The sequence below is a fragment of the Pogona vitticeps genome, chromosome 2, assembly GCF_051106095.1.
Source record: "Pogona vitticeps strain Pit_001003342236 chromosome 2, PviZW2.1, whole genome shotgun sequence".
In the NCBI taxonomy this organism is placed as follows: Eukaryota; Metazoa; Chordata; class Lepidosauria; order Squamata; family Agamidae; genus Pogona; species Pogona vitticeps.
The window spans coordinates 198,877,193-198,896,815 of NC_135784.1; the positions used below are offsets into that span (position 1 = coordinate 198,877,193).

At 43.8% G+C, this 19,623-nt stretch overlaps 1 protein-coding gene across 1 annotated transcript in view; it reads left to right on the forward strand.

The window, feature by feature from the left end:
- The window catches only part of FBXO10 (F-box protein 10), a 41,101-nt gene that overhangs the window by 3,910 nt on the left and 17,568 nt on the right, over positions 1 to 19,623 (forward strand). The window contains exons 2-7 of the mRNA XM_020791344.3: positions 496 to 1,086; positions 1,622 to 2,482; positions 9,029 to 9,178; positions 11,024 to 11,160; positions 15,744 to 15,814; positions 16,860 to 17,012. Of these exons, the coding sequence (XP_020647003.2) occupies positions 496 to 1,086; positions 1,622 to 2,482; positions 9,029 to 9,178; positions 11,024 to 11,160; positions 15,744 to 15,814; positions 16,860 to 17,012 (1,963 nt within the window). The remainder of the gene's footprint in view (positions 1 to 495; positions 1,087 to 1,621; positions 2,483 to 9,028; positions 9,179 to 11,023; positions 11,161 to 15,743; positions 15,815 to 16,859; positions 17,013 to 19,623) is intronic.

Sequence of the window (19,623 nt, forward strand, 5' to 3'; positions counted from 1 at the left end):
AAGCAAAGTCTTGTTCAGGTTTATTTTAAAAAAACATTACAAGGTAATGTTTGAAATCCAGTGATAACTTGCATTTTCTGTCCCCTTCCTTTTTTTTCCTCAAGAATTTTGAGTTAACTCTTTGTCCTCTCATTTTCCCCAATGCCAGAGAGAAGGAAAAGAATAAGCTGCATACTTATGACTAGTATACTTCATGTACCTTTCCTAAAAAGTGCAACATATTTTGTTAAATTCATATCAGAGCTTGGAAGAGTTATTTTAATGGACTTCCCTCCCCCCCCCAGACCACCACCATTATAAGAACTATGACGGCAGTGGAATTGTGGGGTTTGTAGTTTTTTTTAAAGTAACTTTTCCAAGCTCTGACTACATAATAACGTGGCTTTTGATGTAGCTGTCCTAAATAAGCTGATGTGGTTTTTTTTTTCCTGAGAAAAACAAGGCCATTGATATTCTTTGTATTCCCTGTCTTTGTGCTACCCTCAATGTGAACAGATGACTATGGAGATCAGTGGTCTCCCACTGGAGTTATGGCGCCTGATCTTGTCCTACTTGCGCCTTCCGGACCTCGGCCGATGCAGCTTGGTGTGCAGAGCTTGGTACGAGCTGATCCTTAGCCTGGATAACACTCGGTGGCGTCAGCTGTGCCTTGGCTGTGTGGAGTGCCGACATCCAAACTGGCCCAACCAGCCTGATGTGGAACCTTGGTCGTGGAGAGAGGCCTTCAAGCAACACTATCTTGCCTCAAAAACCTGGACCAAAAACAGTCAAGACCTCGAGTCCTCCAACTGCTTCTACTTGTTCAGGAGGAAAAAGGACAGGCGCACCCTTTGCGTTGGGCCCGGTTGCGAGTTTGACAATCTGCGAAGTGCTTTACTCTCAGCGAACGTTTATGATAGAATTGTACTCTTACCAGGAATTTATGAGGAACAAAGTGAGATCTTCCTAAAGGCCCCTGTGGAAATTATGGGTAAGGGGAAGCTCGGTGAGGTGGCTCTCCTGGTGAGCTTTGATCAACACTGTCCAACAATGAGGTTATGCAATTTGGTTTTCATGCCAGCCTGGTTTACGCCTGTTGTCTATAAGGTGAGTGTGAACGTATTTGAGAATTGAGGTTGGGCGACACATCCTGAATGCAGTTAAGAGAAGTAAACAGAGAGGGGTAGATCTGAACCAAATGGGGCAGTCCAGTTGGAATCCAGGGCAGCCTTCCCTGCTCCGATGACTGGACTACATTTCTGATTCACCCAAGTGGTTGCTGGCTGCAGATGATCTGGTCCTACCTCACTTGGAGGGCACCAGGTTAAAGAAGGCTGCTCAGTGGAACTAAATGAGAGCTGCTCCAGAATGCAGTGCCTTCCATTTTAGGAATAGAAGATGTCAAGGGGTGGCCCTCGTGCAGGATTGGCTAGCTGTAGTTTAGAGGAAACATATAAGTCGGAGACATGGCTTCCCCACCTGTCCCCAACATATGACAAAGACAGAAATGAATTGGGAGTATGTGTGTCTTGTTTAAGTTGTGGACTCTGGGGAGTCCTTTTGAGGAAAGAGGCTTCATTATGATTTCTGAAAGGTTTGCTGTGGCAATATGGGGTGATCTTGTTGTATGCTTTCCCCTTAGACAACCTCAGGTCATGTCCAGTTTGACAACTGCAACTTTGAGAACTGTCAGCTGCAGATTCATGCCCCAGGAACCTGCCAAATCAAATTCTGCACCTTCAACCAGTCGAGTGTCAATTTCCATAGCGTTGCTGTCTGTCTCCTGGAGAACTGCGAGTTTGTTGGGAGTGAAAACGCCTCAGTGACCGTTGAAGGTTGTCCATCTTTGGACAGGAACTGGGCCTGCAAGCACTTGACCACGTTAGCCAAGTCACGGTCGGTTCTGCTGCAAACTGCAGAGCTTCCACAGCTGTGCAGTGTGTCAAAATTTGAGAGCCAGGGACACGTGCAGGTGAGGAACACAAGGACCTGTGAAATGGTGGTCAGTGGTGACCCCAGTAATGTATTTCCTGACTTACACACTCAAGGAATGCCAAAGAAAGGCTGTGAGAAGGAGAACGACATTTCTGGGAACTTTACCATGACTGAGAAAGAGGAGGCTGTGACCGTGGCCACGGATTCTAGCGAGAGCGAACTGAGCTTGAGCAGTGACAATGAGGATGATGACGAGTCCATCTACAAGCTGCCCTATCAGGCCCATAGACTGAGCCATATGTTGGCCAAAGTGATTGATGGCAAGCCGCAAGCCAGCGGGCTGGCAGCCCTCCAGAATGATTACGAGCTGAAAACTCTGCCTCAGGAGTTGCAGAAAGACAAGGAGGCCCAGTCGCTTGCCAACGCCATGCAAGGGTGCCTCATTCGCAAGTGCCTTTTCAGGGATGGAAAGGGTGGCATCTTTGTTTGCTCCCAGGGGCAAGCCAGAGTGGAAGGGAGCATTTTTCGGTACTTGACCTATGCCATGCGATGTGCAGAAAACAGTAAGGTGCTGTAAAAGACGGGGTGGGGTGGGGGTTGGATCTTGCATGCTGTGCTTAACCTGCTCTCTTGTTCTGCTCAGTTCTATCTTTTTAAAGTTGACATCAATGTGAATGTTTATGTTAACCTTCAAAACAGAGCTGTTGGTGATATGATGGCCACCGTATGTTGGAGCTCTTTCATAAAGGCCACCACACAAATGTAATTTTATCCAATCTTGAGGGTAGCGATTGTCTGAATGATTGCAGAAGCACAGAATCTGTGGACAAAGGCAGCCCGTGAGGCCTTTCTTGGTTGCTGTTTCTGCTGGGGGGAAAAAAATGTGAAAGTCTGGTCAGGACAGGTTTGGAAGGAGTTGAGAATAGTATACAAATAGTACTATAAGATTTATAGCATGATTTAACCATTTTTGGCCAGCTCTTAAAGGTTATGTGTATTTTCCCAGTGATTGGGTATGGTAAACCTGATGCCAGTTACTTGCTTAGCAACCTTCTCTGGCCTTTTAAACATGAAGCCTTTGTGCCTGACTGTTTGCCTGAGGATCTGGGAAAAGCTTGAGATTCTAAATAGTATTCAAAATATATGGTCCTGAACTGAAACAAAATGGCCAAATCGTGGGGTGAAGTTGGGGTGTTCTGGAAAACCTTGAAAATGTTACTTTTTGTGCTACAACTGCTACAGTTCCCTTGCCAGGATACTTAGGGGCTATAATTGCTCAGGAATTCTGGGAGTTGTGGTCCATAAATGTAACATTTTCAAGTTCTGGCATGTGCATAGGTAGAGAACATGTCTTGACCACATGGATTGTTTCTCCTGTACATTAGGCAACACAGGAGGAGAGTAGGAACGCCCCACTGTATACAGGTATTAGAAAGGGGAACATGTCTGCAGATTGCCTGGTGGGGCCAAATGCTTCTTTCATCTTGGAAATGTGTTTGTTTCTTGGCAGTCCTGGTGGAGAAAAGGGCAGAAGCTGGACAGGGGGATAACATTCTTCTGTGGGCGGCTGTTCATTCTTCAAAGGCAGTTTAGCTTCCGAGTGAAATATGGTGTGCCATTTGTAACATTGCTTTTCTTCCCCTGGTGAAATGCCTTATGATTACACCTTTTTCACAGACACCTTCTGCTTTGCTTTCCAAGTCGATAATTTTCTGTTCTCCTGTAGACAAGAAGAGGAAGGGGGAAAGGAAAGGGAGAGCTTGTTTCTTGACTTTTAAATAAGTGCTTTGACCTCAAATGGAAGCTTCATTTATAGGAACAAACTGGACATTTTTAAAAATGAAGAGCCAGTTTGTTTCATCCTGGTTCACTGCATTCACACAACTTGGGAGGTGAAATAGGTGTTTCATTAATTCTCAGAACCATCTATGACAGTTTAGTTGATCCCCAATTTTAGTTGGGGAGCTGAGGCTGAAAGAGAGATTGGTGCCTGGATGCAATGTAGGAAAGGCCTCCGGTGTTACTAATGTAAGAGTTTAGGGAGGATAAGAACTGACTTCAGTTCTGAATGGTCTATGTATCATTCCTTCCTTCCTTCCTTCCTTCCTTCCTTCCTTCCTTCCTTCCTTCCTACCTACCTACCTACCTACCTACCTACCTACCTACCTACCTACCTACCTACCTACCTACCTACCTACCTACCTACCTTCCTTCCTTCCTTCCTTCCTTCCTTCCTACCTACCTACCTACCTACCTACCTACCTACCTACCTACCTACCTACCTTCCTTCCTTCCTTCCTTCCTTCCTTCCTTCCTTCCTTCCTACCTACCTACCTACCTACCTACCTACCTACCTACCTACCTACCTACCTACCTACCTACCTACCTACCTACCTACCTACCTACCTACCTACCTACCTACCTAGACATAGCTGGTCTGCTTGTTGAATTTACCTCACAAAAATCTGAATATCTCAAGTGTAATTGGTATGAGGTGTTTAGCAATTCTGCATACATTCTTCTGGCTGTTAACAGGTGCCACGATCAATCTGAAACACCCCCATCCCAACAACTTTTAGCTAGCAGATGCTACTTGGATTTAAAGTGGGGGAGGGCAAAACCCCAGAATCGCAAACATATTCGTACTTTGGCTGTAAGTCAAAGCTTTCTGTTGCAGTGTGTGCATCAATAAACGGTGAAGTGGTGGGAATGCCTGAAGGTGAGGAAGACTAGCTCTAAGAACCATGCTGTAATGACTGGTGAAATGCAGCAGTTCACTTGTTTTTATTTTTGCATCTGAATGCAGCTTTAGTTTTAACCAAGGTGGTGCTGAAATTACATTTTGAAGGTTGGCAAAGGCTGTTTGAAGACTTATTTTGTGCACACATAGACATACGAATGATACACAACACAGCTTGGAAATAGTTTGATTTGGCACATTAACATTAAAATGGTTACTTATGCATTAGCAGGAGATCAAGCCAATTGATGGATCTAAAATAATGTCTAAATGCAGCATTTAAATATTTATAAAGATTGAAACATTCCTTCTGTGTAATGCAAAAGTGCCTGTTTTAACTTTTGACATGTTATTTCAAAACTCTGAATTAAATAAACACATATTCACACTCACCCTCTTTTTAAGTCTAAAAGTACGTTTTGCTTCATGTTAAAGATGTAAGTTTGGTTTGAGGAACTCTGTATCTGAATATACCCTTTTTAGGGGCAATGTCACTTTAGATTTTCTTTTTTAAGTTTTTGAATTTTAGGGTAAAGTTAGAGGGAAAGCCAGGCTAACAGGAGATGGAGGGGAGAGGTCTTCATTTCTTTTATTCTGTTCATTACATTTTTTAATCTTGAGTTTCAGCTAAGGATGGTCCATTCCATTCTATATTCCTACCTCCTCCTTGTATTTCCACAATAGCCCTGTGATCTCAGTAGCTTAGTCTGAGCAAAGGTAATATTACATTATAGCAGTGGATCCCATCTCTGGGTCCCCAGATGTTCTTGGGCTACAACTCCCAGAAGCCTTCACTACTAGCTGTGCTGGTCAGGATTTCTGGGAGTTGTAGTCCAAGAACATCTGGGAACCCAAGATTGGGAACCACGGCACTAGATAATACTCCTACCCTCCATCCTTCCATGTTAACGTGCCACTCTTGAAATGCCAGCTTAATAAATTAGAGGGGTTTGTGTGTGAGAGAGAGGAAGAAGAAGGAGGAGGAGGAGGAGGAGGAGGAGGTGATGTGAACTGGAAGGGATCTGGATCCGTGTAAGGAGTGGATTCAGGTCTCACTGATTTGGAGCTCAGCCTTGATCTGTTTCAGGTTGGAATTTGAGCTGGAGAAGAAGAGCTGGAGGTTGTGATGCTTATGTCATTTTTGAGACAAGATTTACAAGCCTCTGATACTTCCTTTTTCCATTTCTGGAAGGATGAGTCTCAGCAATATCTCTGTACCAACATAAAAAAAAACCCTGTATTGACGCTGTTGATTTATATTATTTAAACTATTTAAAATTAACTTTTCTGCTCAGTGCAATGTACAATACAACCAACTAGTGTCTATATAAAAACAAAGAGAGAAGAAGCAAAGCATGATTTGAAACAGACTAAAAACAATTTTAAAAGGCTACATCTTGCTAATTTTCTCCCAGAACGAATTTTAGACTGGCCAATTCTGTAAAATGATGGCACTCCCTGTTGCTTTTCCTGCATGCCTAGATTGGATGTGGCAGAGCTAGTTGTTTCAGGCTAAAAGCTCCCATAAACCTTTCTCAATGGCCAGGGGGTGGAAGGGGTGTGTTTTTGCTGATAGGGAGTTGTAAACTAAGATGGAGTTCCTCACCTCCTACCTCCGTGACCATACGATCTGTCCAGGGCTGTAAAGATGCAAGGGAAAGAGCAGAAAAGCCAGCCTCTTTAAGCTGCTGAGAATGATCTATCACAACCAGCATTGGTTGTTGGTATGTGCTGCCAAGTTGCCTTTGACTCATGCTGCCAAGTTGCCTTTGACTCATGAGCACTCTCCAAAATGACCTGTCCTCAACTGCCCTGCTCAGCTTTTGAAGACGCAAGCCCTTGGGCTCTTTTAAGGAGTCAGTCCATCCCGTATTTGGGCTTCCTCTTTTCCTGCTGTCTTCCACCTTTCCCAGCATTACAGTGGGGTCTTGACTTAAGAACGGCTTGAGTTAAGAACATTTTGACTTAAGAACCGCTCTCATAGGAAAATATTGACTTGACTTACATACTTAGATTTGAGTTAAGAACTGAAAAAAACCACGTGGGAGGCAGGGAAAGTTCAAAATTTGAACTTTCAGTTAACTGTTGGCCAGTGAAAAGGGTGCCTGTCTGCTTCCTCACTCCTCCCAGCGTTTAGAGAGTGGATTGGGAGTCTTCAGACTGCCTGGTACTGCCTGGACTGTATTTTCCCTGCCTTCCCTGAACCTTTCTTGACCTAAGAAAAAAAGAAACAAAATATCCCCCTCTAGTGGTCGAAGGCAGAATAGCAGCTTCCCATTAGTTTCTATGGACGGAAAAGAGCAGATACGGATCAAATGGTTTTCAATTCATTCCTATGGGAAATGCAGATTTGACCTGAGAACTTTTTGACTTGAGAACCGCCTTCCAATACGGATTAAGTTCTCACGTCAAGACCCCACTGTATTGTCTTTTCCAGAGAATCCTGTCTTCTCATGAGGTGCCCAAAGTAGGACAGCCTCAGTTTCAACATTTTTGCCTCCAGAGATAGTTCAGCCTTGATTTGATCTAGGATCCCCTTGTTTGTCTTTCTGTCAGTCCAGGGGACCCGCAAAGCTCTCCTCCAGCACTGCATTTCAGACAAATCAAAGCTTTCTTCACTGTCCAGCTTTCACACCCATACATGGTGATTGGAAATGCAACAGTGTAGATGATCTTGGTCTCCAGTGACATATCCTTACCATTGATGGTCTTTTCTAGTTCCTTCATTGCTTTCCTTCCTAGTCTCCGTCTTCCTCTGATTTCTTGGCTGCAGTCTCCACTTGGATTGATGATTGAACCCAAGTATACAAAATCTTTAACAATTTCAATTTCAGTATTTCAATCAGCATTTAGAAAGCTGTAAACCCGTGTCAGCCTATTAGTGTTTTTGGGATAAGGATAGTGTTTTCTGTTAATATACTGGATAGTCAGGCTTAGTATTCTGATCAGAGCTTGACCTCCATGCCGGCACCAATGGTGAGTGACTAATGGGGAAAAGAATGCAGCCCTCTTTCCCTCTCTTTCTGCATGTTAATTAACTGATGGGGAGGGGAGTAGTGAGTCACCTTTTCAAATGAGCAAATACTGAAGTTGTAATTTAATTATCGTCTTTGATGTACAGTGCTCACTAAGGCGAGGAATATTGCAATTTGTAGATTTGTTCCTTTACGCTTGTCAAGCATTGGCTTAAAGGTTTATTTGACTGGGAAGGAATTATATGCATGAATATTGAAGCCACTTACTTGCTCAAATAAAACAATGTCAGGATTAAAAGTATTCAGTGTTGCCAGCCTGTGTAGATTACACTTCGAGGTGGCGTGTGTTTGTTTTCACTGTCCTCTTGCTCTGCAGACCGGTAACTTCCAAACAGTGGCTGAAATCCTGTTGTATAACATAAGAAAATTGCTATGTTTCGGTCTGTTCCTCACCAGTAAATGAAGGGGGGTGGCATGCATTCACACACCAAGCCAATATGCAGGTGCCCTCCCCACCTGCCCAAGAATCAAGGTAGGGGCTCTTTATTTACTAGCAAGGAATGGACTGAAATGTACAGATTTGCTTATGATACACAAGAGGGGTTGGGCCTGTATTCTCTGCATTCAGTAGAATAGCTGGTTTGCCCTCAAGTGGATTAAAGCCCACTGTGGGCCCAGAACACTTACAGAGAATCATCCAGTGGTGGCTCTCCAGATATTGCAGGATTGCATCTCTCCATCAACTTCCACCACTGGGAACTTTGGCTAGGGGTGATGGATCTCACAGTCCAGCAACATCTGGAAGGCCACAGGTTGTCCTCCCTCAGTATATCTGAACATATGGATCATGTAGCTTGAATGGTCCCAATATCCACCTAATCCCATACGTGCCCACTTGGGCTCTGAGAGCTTTCAGGGAAGGCCCCCTTCCTCAGTCTCTCTGCCTTAACAAGGTTGCTTGGTAGGGATGATGCTGAAAGAGCTTACCTAAAGATCCCAGGTGAAATTAGGGCCAGAGGCACCTGAATCAACCAGCTCAAACCCACATATGTTGAATTTTGTTACTAGAACGTGCGCGGGGATTGGACAGTCATCTGTCAGGGATGCTGCTGTTGTATTCTGTTGTAGATCCTGGATGGAGCAAGGATTTGTTCTAGTTAAGACATCATCATCACCATCATCATAACCTTTAAACTGTAGAGATGGAAGGGACCCTCTGGATCATCGAGTCCAGCCCCGGTCAAGAAAGGCCCAGTGGGGAATCGAACTCCCAGCCTCAGGCTCGGCAGCCAGTGACCTAAACTGCTGAGCTACCCAGCAGTTCTTCCTGCATCTTTTTCTGTAAATATCTTCAAAAACACACAAATAATGTTTTGGTCTCCCCCTCCCCCCCTTTCAGATCATCATGCTTAAGAATGACATTCACCACTGCAAGACCTCAGGGATATTTCTGCGTCTGGGCGCAGGGGGCTTGATTGCAGAAAACAACATCCATTCCAATTGCGAAGCCAGTGTGGACATCCGGAAAGGCGCCAACCCTCTGGTCTTGGTATTAATTTTTGCACGTCTAGAATGGTTTGAAGGCAATAGTTAGGTTCCAAGGTAGAAAATATGGGATACGTGTCTTGGCACTGTGGTTGGATGTGGGCGTTTTTCGTTTCAAGAAAGGGGGAACAACAGCTAGGGAAAGAGTTAACACCCTCTCATTCTTATGCTTCTCATGTATAGGCCACCCCTGTCTTTGCGCTGTGCTGTGCACATGAAGCTGGGAATCACGATGCGTGCTGCTTCAGTAGTTTTGGCCTTAATCTAGCTACCTATTTTATCTTAAAATGAATTCTCTTCTGCCTTGCATGCATGTCCTCAGTTAGGCTCTCCTATTGCAAGACTCTGGGCCAAAACACTGTCAAAGTAGCTGTTGTGGCATTTTGAAAACCAACTTACTAGTTGCGCTGGAGGTAAGCATTGTGGTCATCCCCACCACTCTGTGGGGCCATGCCTGGTCTCTTGTGGAGGTTTACCTAGTACTCGGTAGGGTATGAATCATATGTAGCAAGAGGCTCCCACTCATGATCGACAGAAGTCAAAGGGCCAAGCCCTGCCGCTGGAGGGCAGCCTTTGTTTAAGTGGGGGTTGGAAGTGGAAAGAGAGCCAATCATTAAAATGCCAGCAGTACCAGGCTTATACTGGAGGGGCTTTCTGCCATGTCTTGTGGGTGTCTCCTTGACCCATGGCTGCAAAGCGGGACATTGATTGAGAGACAGAATGTTCGTGGGCCAGCATTCCGTTCACTGGTTCAAGACCCCTGGTGAGCTTGTTCCTCCCGGGTGGTGTGGCGTGGGATGATGTTGAGCTTGTAATATTTGCTTCACCAGCCTGAACACACCTGCTTTATTCCTGTATCAAAGGAGAAGCATGGCCACGGGGGATCACCAGGGAATATCAGGAATCCCAGACAGGACTAGGGAAGAATTCTGCTGGAAATGTGGAAGAGTCCCTGCCACTCAGATTGGACAGTACTGAGATGGATGGACCAATGGCCTCTCTCAGTGCAAGGCAGTTTTCCATGGTCCTGTGTTTCTGTATAATGATGTAGTTGGACACATACCTATATGTGTGAGGTTGGGGTAGAAACAGCCTGGCAGGTCAACCTCTAATTTTGCTGAATGTGACAGTCTCCAAACCAGTGAAGGACAGAGCCTGCATCCAGGGTTTGTAAGTGTCATGTTGCTGCTTCTCCCCCATTGTGCTCCTCTGAGTTAGGAGAAGTTATGTTTTGGATTATAACTCTCAGTGTCCCCCAGGTGGCACGGTAGTCCAGAAAAGGTCACTTTTCCCCAATTTTTACTATCTTTTCCCCAGACAAAAGGCTGTCAATTCATTGAGAGGTGGGTAACCTGGCTTGGCCCACACCTTTGGTTTAATACCACATTGATCTGCGGAAGTGAGCAGGCAAAGCTTTCCAAAGCACAGAGACGAGACGAGATGACTAGCTCCTGTCTGTCCACAAAGCTGTAATTGAAAGGGAGAGGAATGGCAGGGCTGGAAAGCAACCCAGTTTGGGAATTGCTGGAGAATTTTATCTAAACAAAATGGCTGAGGAGCAATGGGCAAGGCACGATGGGACTCTTCTTTAGTCTTTTATGCAATGGCTACTGTAAAGGGGTGTGTGTTGGGCACCAGATATGCCAGGCTTTCTCCACAGAGACTCAAAATTAGATGTTCCTTTCTCCAATAAATTGCCTCGCCCTCCCCTTGATCCATCCAGGCCCTCGCTGACCTTTCTGCTACTTCATTAAGTCTTTGACTTAGTATGACTAATCGTTCCCCCTCTCTTTCCCCCTCTTGTTTTCTCCTTTTATTTCTTTTTGCTGGTGCATAAATAAAATGGCAGTGTAATAGGATCCACAGTGGCCTTCGCTCTGGCATCGTTGTCCTTGGCAACGGAAAAGGCATCATGCGTAGCAATCAGATCTATGGAAATAAGGAGGCGGGCATTTACATTCTGCACAATGGCAACCCTTTGGTCAGGTAGGTGATGGAGCAACGGTATTCCTTGTCTCTGTGCATAGGGAGTGCACACATGTACACGTACACAGATGTACACACATCAGGTGAAGAGTCGAAATTCATTTTTAAAGAAAGTGTCCTGCAAGAGGAACATGGGCTTTATTTATCCGTATCTTTGTGGTAGGCACTGAGGGAGTAGATTCCCTATTACCTACTGAGGAACTTTTAAGCTCTGGAGAAAAGCAGACCCAGATGGTTTGAGGGAGAGCAAGGCTCCCAAATAGCAGCTGAGCTTTCTAGAAAGGCCGTCTCCTCCTTCGCTGTTGATTTTCCTGTCCAGTATGCAGGCCCTGAATGAAATTCTAGCTCAGACAAGGCCCAACAAAGCATGGCTTGTTATTCCTGGCCAGTGTTCTCTCACCTAGCACCCTCCAGGATTGTAAGACCCATAGTCCCCCAACCTGGATAGCCGATGAGAGGGGGCAACTGGCTCAGAATACACTCTGAAGCTTTTCTGATAAGAATAGGTTCCTTGGCAGACATGTAAACATGGGAAAGATGTCCTTCCTTGAAAGCAGAGCAACTCTGAAAAAAAAAAAACCCACTGTATTGGGGATGCTTCTTTCTTTGTTTTATAGCTGTCCAGCAAGCTTAAGGTAGTGTTCACGTCTCTTTTTCTTTCTTTGTTCTCCTCATGACAACCCTGTGAGGTAGCTGAGGCTGAGATAGGGTGATGTAAGGTCATTCCCCAAGTTTCATGGCCAAGTGGGGATTTGAACCTCGGTCTCTTCTGTGTCATAGCACAACGGTCTAACCACTACACCACCTCAGGCTCCGTGTATTAGGTAAAACAAGAATTGGTCCTGTATCTTCTTGCTCATTTTGAAGGGAAGGGAGTGCTCTCAGGAGGTGCCATTTATTGTGGTGGCTTAGCCTCTACCTCTTGCTACAGCAGTTTGCCAAAACAGCTGTATTTGGATTTCTTTGTACTGTAGAGCCACAGAGTGGGAGCGAGAAGGCATAGTTCATTCACTGTGGGACCCGGTGCAGAAGGAGACTTTGGGGTATCAAGTTCCTTTGCATTAGTTAAAGAAAGAAAAGAAAGAGCTTGGAATTGTTTTTTTTTAAAAACAATTGTATTTCCCAGAATCCCCCAGACAGCATGGCCTGTGGCAGTGGCCCTGCTTGCTGGAGATGTTTGAGAGCTCTATTCTAAAACAGTAACTTTTCTAAGCTCTAGTTTAAAAACCCATCTTATGGCATGATCTAAAGAAAAACCCCAGAGGCCGCTATCTTAGGTTTCTGAGAATTTCCCCCTTCAGGATGCCAGGGCAACGAGCATGCTGATCCGGCCCTGCATCTCAAGAGTGAATTATTATTTTTAAATAGATGCAGGCTGCTTGGGAGTAATTAATACAGTAACAATATCTCCTTTGGCATAACGAATCTCTTCAGCCCTCACAAAATGCTAGGCGAGCTGAGTATGGCTGTGGCCGCTTGTTTTCTTTCAAGAATGACAGACTGATTTTGGTAATAAGAAGCTTGTGTGGGCACATTTGATGGGGGCTGCTCTTGACACTGCACTGAGGAATTGAAAATTTAGTCTCTCCGCCGAGCTGCTTCTTCTTTTATGCACATTTCCTCTAGACTTACTAGTGGCATTGTAATCACTACCCGAGATGACTGCTTATTTAGAAATTGCTTACAAAGCTGACAGGTCTATTTCCCCATCCGCTTCTGAAAAGAGCCCTCATCTTGACCCTCGCAGTTTGTAGATTAGTGAAATCCGTCGCTCACTCGTCAGCTCTGAGCCATTATGCTGGAATGAGCTGTTCTGTACTTAATGCCTGTCTACAGTGGTCGGGGAATTTTGTCAGGAAGATTGGCGATCATCTTTCCTTGAGCTTGAATGGAGCCCGAACACTCCTCTGATGACAAACATGCCCTGTGAATTAGTGGAAGCGTTGCTCGCCCACATTAAACCTACAGGTGTCCAAGTTTGAACAGGGCCTCCTTGCACATTCGTAACACACTTTGTGTGTTTGTTCTTAAACTCCTACACAGGGCGATGAACAGAGTTTCTTGCTGAGCAAAAAGAAACTATTTTGACACATAAAAGCGCGCAGAATTCCCCAAGCCAGTCTCTCTATTGGCTAGACTGGCTGGAGATTTTGGGAATTGTAGCAACACAAGGTTTTCCATGCTCTGCTAAAATGGGGAAGTGGCCAAGATTAGATCAGTTTTCTCCGACCTGACAGGAGAGGATGTTTCAGTTTGTTAGGTTTAGTCTGACCCATGGAAGCCCAGAAGTTCACCAAAAGCTCCCCATTGATGCTTTTGGAGGCAATTGGGTGTAGCTCAGCTTACACTGAGGAAGATATATGTCGTTGAATGGTGAGGAGTAGATAGAGAAGGGCCTTCTCCAATTTCCTAGACCATCTTGTATCTGCTCTGACCAGCACTGACTTTCCTCTAAGCTACGCTGATATTCTTATGGTTACCATTTTCCATTATTTTCCTTTTCACATTTCTCTCTTGACCCTCTTTGGGAGAGGAAGGAAGAGATGTCACTATTCCCAGGAATTTAAGATCCAGTTGATGCCAAGGCTTTCTGTGCCTCTGTCGTAGCTGCCTAGAACCAGGATTCCTGTTATCTTTCCTGTTTAATTTAGTAAACACTAGCTTTCTTATTCTCTTAGAATACAAAACGTAGATGTGTAAAAAGGAGGCGTGCTGAGTATTCAAGTTTTCAGAGGGTGAACCCGCATTAACTTAGTTGCTATTCAATGCCACTTGCTGTGCTAACAAACCCTTTCTGCTCTAAAGATTTATTTATTTATTTATTTATTTATTTATTTATTTATTTATTTATTTATTTATTTATTTATTTATTTACTTACTTACTTACTTACTTACTTACTTACTTACTTACTTACTTACTTACTTACTTACTTACTTACTTACTTACTTACTTACTTACTTACTTACTTATTTATACCCCTGTCCCCCTAGACAGCGTCTACTCGGGGCGGCTTACAAAATCATAAAAAAATCATAAAATACCAATAAAAACTGCACAATCAAATAAACAACATTCATAATAAAAAAACAATTGAACATTAATATAGTGTGATCAAGATGGGGAATAAAAAAACCAGAAAAGATAGAATTCAAGAATTGACATGAGGGATCTCCTCAGATCCTGCTCTTTTAGAGTCCCCACTGCTTCTGATAAATTATATTAATGAGAAGTGTTGGGAGCTGTTGTTGAGGATATCTGGAAGGTGCTAGCTGGAGAGCTAGGTTAGTGTATCCGATAAGAATTGGTGTATTGGACTGAGGGCATGCAGATTGGAATAGCTCTGAAGCATCCAGTTCTTCCTCTTCCCTCCTCTATTATATCTTCACAACAAAGGCTGTGAAGTAAGTCCAGCTTCAGAGGAAGAGAGAAGCAAACTGTTCCAATGACTCCTTCGGGAACTGATATGTGTACCTGAACCAGCTTATCTCCTTCTCACAAGTACAGTGTATAGTGAGGGGTCAATGAGTGAGAAGGAACATTTCCAAGGAAAATTCTGTATTCCTTGGATCTCAGTAATTGAATGTTCACATTAGCAGATTTTTCCACCTTGATTTTTCATTCCTTTGCTGATGGAGGAATGAAATGGTGTGGGGTCTGAATGGTGAGGGGTCTGAATTTGCAGGGTTGCTCCCCACATGGAGTAGCTACATGAGGCAGCAGATGTAAGGTTCAGTTGAAGGGCAGCTAATTAACATGATCATTTGTTCCTACCACCAGCGCTGTTATTAGGGTTTTGCATCAAGAATTCTGGGGCAGTGTCAAGGTCATATTTCTGTCTGTTTGAAACAAACAGTGCACACTCACTCATCATTAAATGTTAGACTAATGTCTTCCAAACCTCCTCTTATCTTCTGAAGTGTCTTATTTCACTGTCATTCTGTCATGCTGTTTTATCTTCTTGACACAGAACGCATTGTTCTCATGATGTGCTGTTGCCATTTTTTTTAAAAAAAATTATGGTTGATCAGGAAAGCACGTTGAATACAACGGTGGCTATCAAATTAACCATAGCTGGTGCTTTTTGCCTGTCTTGTCCATTTCTGAACTCCTGAAAATGAGAAACTAGGGAACATCTGAGTCTTGCAAAGGTTTATGAGGTTTATCAGGTGTTCATTCAACTTTCATGATACCCCATAGGTGTTACAGTTAAACAAGGTTTTGAATTTAGTTTAAACTAGGTTTTGAATTCTTGCCCTAAATCACACCCAACTCCAGTTATGGAATTAATGGATATATTGGTTTACTGCCACATTTTAGTGTATGAGGAAGGCATCTCAGAATCTCTTATGATAGGTCTGGTGCTAGAAAAAAGGCCTGTTCCTTTTCTGCCACAAGGAATGATAGTAGTAAAAAGGCAATGGGACTTCCTGAAAAGAAATGGGAAAGAGAAGGGCAGGGTATGGCTTGTCATATGTTGAAGCACGATTCCTGTCTGCTGTACATCTGCAGTAGCAACTAGATCCCTTTATAGGACTGGGCTACTGTTGTGAACGATGAACAAACCTCTTTCTTTCTGCTCCAGTGGAAACCATATCTTCCAGGGTCTTGCTGCTGGTATAGCTGTGAATGAGAATGGAAGAGGCCAAATAACAGGTAGGGACAGAGAAAGGGATATGTGCAATGGGCTAATGATAAAAGACTTCAGGGCATTGAATTGTGGGTGTTTTTCTTTATGCCACTTTATTGTTTTTCCTCCCTGCTCCTCCAAAATGAAATTAATGTGATGTTTTTATACTCTCATTTTTTGTAAGTGTTCAAAATGCTTCCAGTTTCATATAATTAGGGGTGCAACTAGACAGGAAGGCTGTCTCAGGTTGATTTGGATAGAGTCAACATTTGCTATGGCAATTAAGTTAGTGCTGTACTTTACATGGAACATTTAATTATACCAGACATTTTTTAGAGCAAAAGTCCAAAGTGGACTTCAAATTGCTCGAGTTCTCAATGGGACAAAAGGCCACCCACCCTCCTCTGTCATTAATACCACCCTCTTCCCTGCCTCATATGAGAAACAAAATTTGGCAAGTGGCATAGCGCTGAATTGATATAACAGCTTCTGAAAATGCAGTGCCCATCTGATGTAGTATTACATTTCACAAACTTAATTGCAAATAAAATTGTGTGGAAGAGAGAAATGTTCCCGCTGTGCTGGCAAACATTTGTGTTGCCGGCTAGAGAAAAAGCAACAAATTCCTACCAGAAAAAAAGGACAGGTTTACTTGTATTTAGCCCTACATCATGTAGTTGTCAGAAAATGTAGCAAATTTAACCATGCCAATTCCAGAACAAAGCCTGAGGTGGATTGCATTGTAGTCACCCCTTGATCTCTCCAGTGTAGGTCAGTGTTGGAATGCCCATCTTCAAGAAGGGAAAATAAAATTGGAAAGTAATGTCTTGTGTAAGGGCAGCTTATGAATTATGATTTGGTCCCTCAACATCCGAGTTTATGCTGCTCTAGCTCTAAACAGGAGCATCCAAGAATCCATTTTGAGTTTACTTTCTTTGTGCTCTTGGCAATACGTATGTTTGATCAGAAATACTGTTTTAATCTTCTGTGCACTGAACATGTTAATGCATCTTCAACATCGCCATTTAGTTGGATTCCCTGGCTAACTTTCCTTTCTTCATCCTCCTTTAGAAAACGTCATCCGAGAAAACCAGTGGGGGGGTGCTGATATCCGTCGTGGGGGTGATCCAGTTCTCAGAAGTAACCTCATCTGTTGTGGGTATTCCGATGGCGTGGTTGTTGGAGAGCGTGGGAAAGGACTCATAGAAGGAAACACAATTTACGGTAAACCCGGGTGGATAGCTGGATTCTTTCTTTTTGTCTTAGAGGAGAAAAGCTGGTTTTTTCAGGTGACAGTGTGCCCCTCTCCCTGCTGAATCCCATTGTGAGCACGGTCACTTGTCATGCTGACTGTGGAATTTTGGGAGGTGTAGTCCCAAAAAGTAACTTTCTATCTTGTGAAGCATAGCAGTGCAGTTTTTATGGACTCATCTGGATTCTGGTTTCAAAGTGAACAGGACTGCTTTAAAAAAAAACACTACATTTTCTAGATTAGCAGGTATGCATCACTATTTTAAGTGGTTGTAGAGTCTGCCTTGCAAGGATTTTGGTTCTTTTCCAGGATATTGGGCTCAAAAAAAAAGATGTTTCATGGAATATATTAAATAGTATAAATACATAAGAGAACCGGTATGTCTCTGTTTGCCACCACCGAAAAAATCCTCTGTGGAAGCAATATGAATACAACTTACGGGTATATCATTTAAGAGGGAAAAGCAAAGGTTTCCAGTTTTACAGCTGCCAGTAGATCTGTGCACTGCCTAGTATGAAGTCTGATTACATCCTTACCTTTATCTGCCTCCTACCTCCTCCTTAACATTTCAAATTATCATACAGGTTAAAAAAAAACCTTTCCCTTTCTCCTCCCCCAACTTTCTTTGCAATGTTTTGTCTACCAAATTATCATCTCAAAAGCTTTTACATGTTTTGTTCGTTTTTTAAAAAAAATGTTGAATAAGGATACCACTTCAGTATAGATTTTTTTAATGTGCTTTGTGCCTACACAGCTACCTTGACGATTGCAAGTTGTCTCATAACACTGCAGAGTGTAGAGCATATTGTCATCTACATTCTTCCATTCTTCCATTGTTCATGGTATGGCTTGTGTTTTATTTTGCCAACAATTGGTAAAGAATATGTGTAGAATATGTGCCTTCGTTTCTATGGAGTTTTTTGCTCTTCCACCCCTGCCACATTTCTGATCAACTACTGTGGATGCATGTATTCCCCTCTGCTATCCACCCTCCTGTGTACAAATCTTGGGTTCCCCCACCCTTCCTATGCCTGTGTCATGGTTTGCACATCCAGCTTGTGGTTCTGAAAAATTCAGCCCTAGCAAGTACCTTACGGAGTTCCCCCTTCCATATGTGGAAGAGACTCACATTGAAACTGACAAGCTTTCCCATCACAAGTAAAAGGAATTTCAAGAAGCCCCTTTGAGCCCCTTCATTACATTCTACAAACTATGACTGAAACCATATTTTAATGTCAGCTCTGCCTTGCAGGGTGTCTCCCCTTGGCATTTTCCGGTTGTCCGTGTCATTGGTAGTCCTTGTAGCATTTGCTAGCGAATGCGATAAGAGCTGTGTTGAGTTAAACCGAAGGCCTGACTCTGCTTACATAGTGACCAGGAAGCTGCTTGTGCGCAGCCTGCCAGTAAGATATGAGTACAATTGCACCCTTTGTTGCATGTTCCCCAGCAACTAATGTGCAGAGAAAACGGCCTCTTTTGCTGGAGGAGGTAGGTCACCATCCTTACGAATAGCTGTTCATGACTGTAATCTCCATGAATTTATACCATTCTCGTTTAAAGCACTCCGTGTTGGCTGCCATTGACACTATATTATTGGGGCAGAGTGAAGAAGTAGTTCTTTTGACCTGTCTTGTACTAGGGACACAGAGGAAAAAACCTTCTCCTTTTTGACTTTCTGCACATTGTACCTAATTTTATATACCTCTCTCACACCTATGTTCTCATTCCCTTTGCTATAAGTAATCAACCCTATATATTGTCTTCTTTTCTTGCAAGAGAACTGATCTCGCCTCTAATTCATGGTTGCTCAATTTGAGGCCCCAGATTTGGACTACAACTCCCAGAAGCCTTAATCAGCCCAATTCATGGTCACGGCTTCAGGGAGTTCAAGTTCATCTATGGCCCCAAATTTGGGGACCACTGCCCTAAACCATTTTGGTTTCCTTTTTCTGTACCTTTTCCAACATTATAACACCCTTCTGCTTAGATCATGTGTAACTTCTTGCTTAAGCTGGTGGGGGGGGGGCAGGGATGCATGCAAATAAAGGAGCAGCCAGGATGCTAAGAAACTCCCCGTTTCCTCTCCTTGCAGCAAGACACCAGAAGCATCGTCAGGTAGAACTGGAAATAGGTTTCAAATTCTCCTGCCCATTTTGTCTCGTCAATGGCAGAACGTCTATGGACTTGCTACAAAGAGGGTCAGTTTGCAGAGGGAAGAAACAGCACTCGTTTTCACCACGACTCTTGCTGGATTTAGCCTAAATTCAGTTGTTGCCTGGGAAGGGGTCACCAGTAGTGTCCTGGGCTGTCTGTCTGAGGCCATAGCTCCCAAAGCCCCTCATAGGCAAGGGGGAAGGACAACAGGGGCCTGCAGGCGAGCTTGGCTGATGAGGGCCATCTGAGAGTGGGAGGCTGAGATAAAAGAGGAAGACCAGGAGGGCTCAGGGGCTTCCTTCAGGGAAACAGTTTGCACAGAAAGACTTCAGAGTTGGAGTCAGCTTGGGGAGAAACCCTCAAGCCTTGGGACCCACAGTTCTGTGCCTCATTGAAGATGAGGAGTGCCTGGGAAGAGGAGCTAGTAAC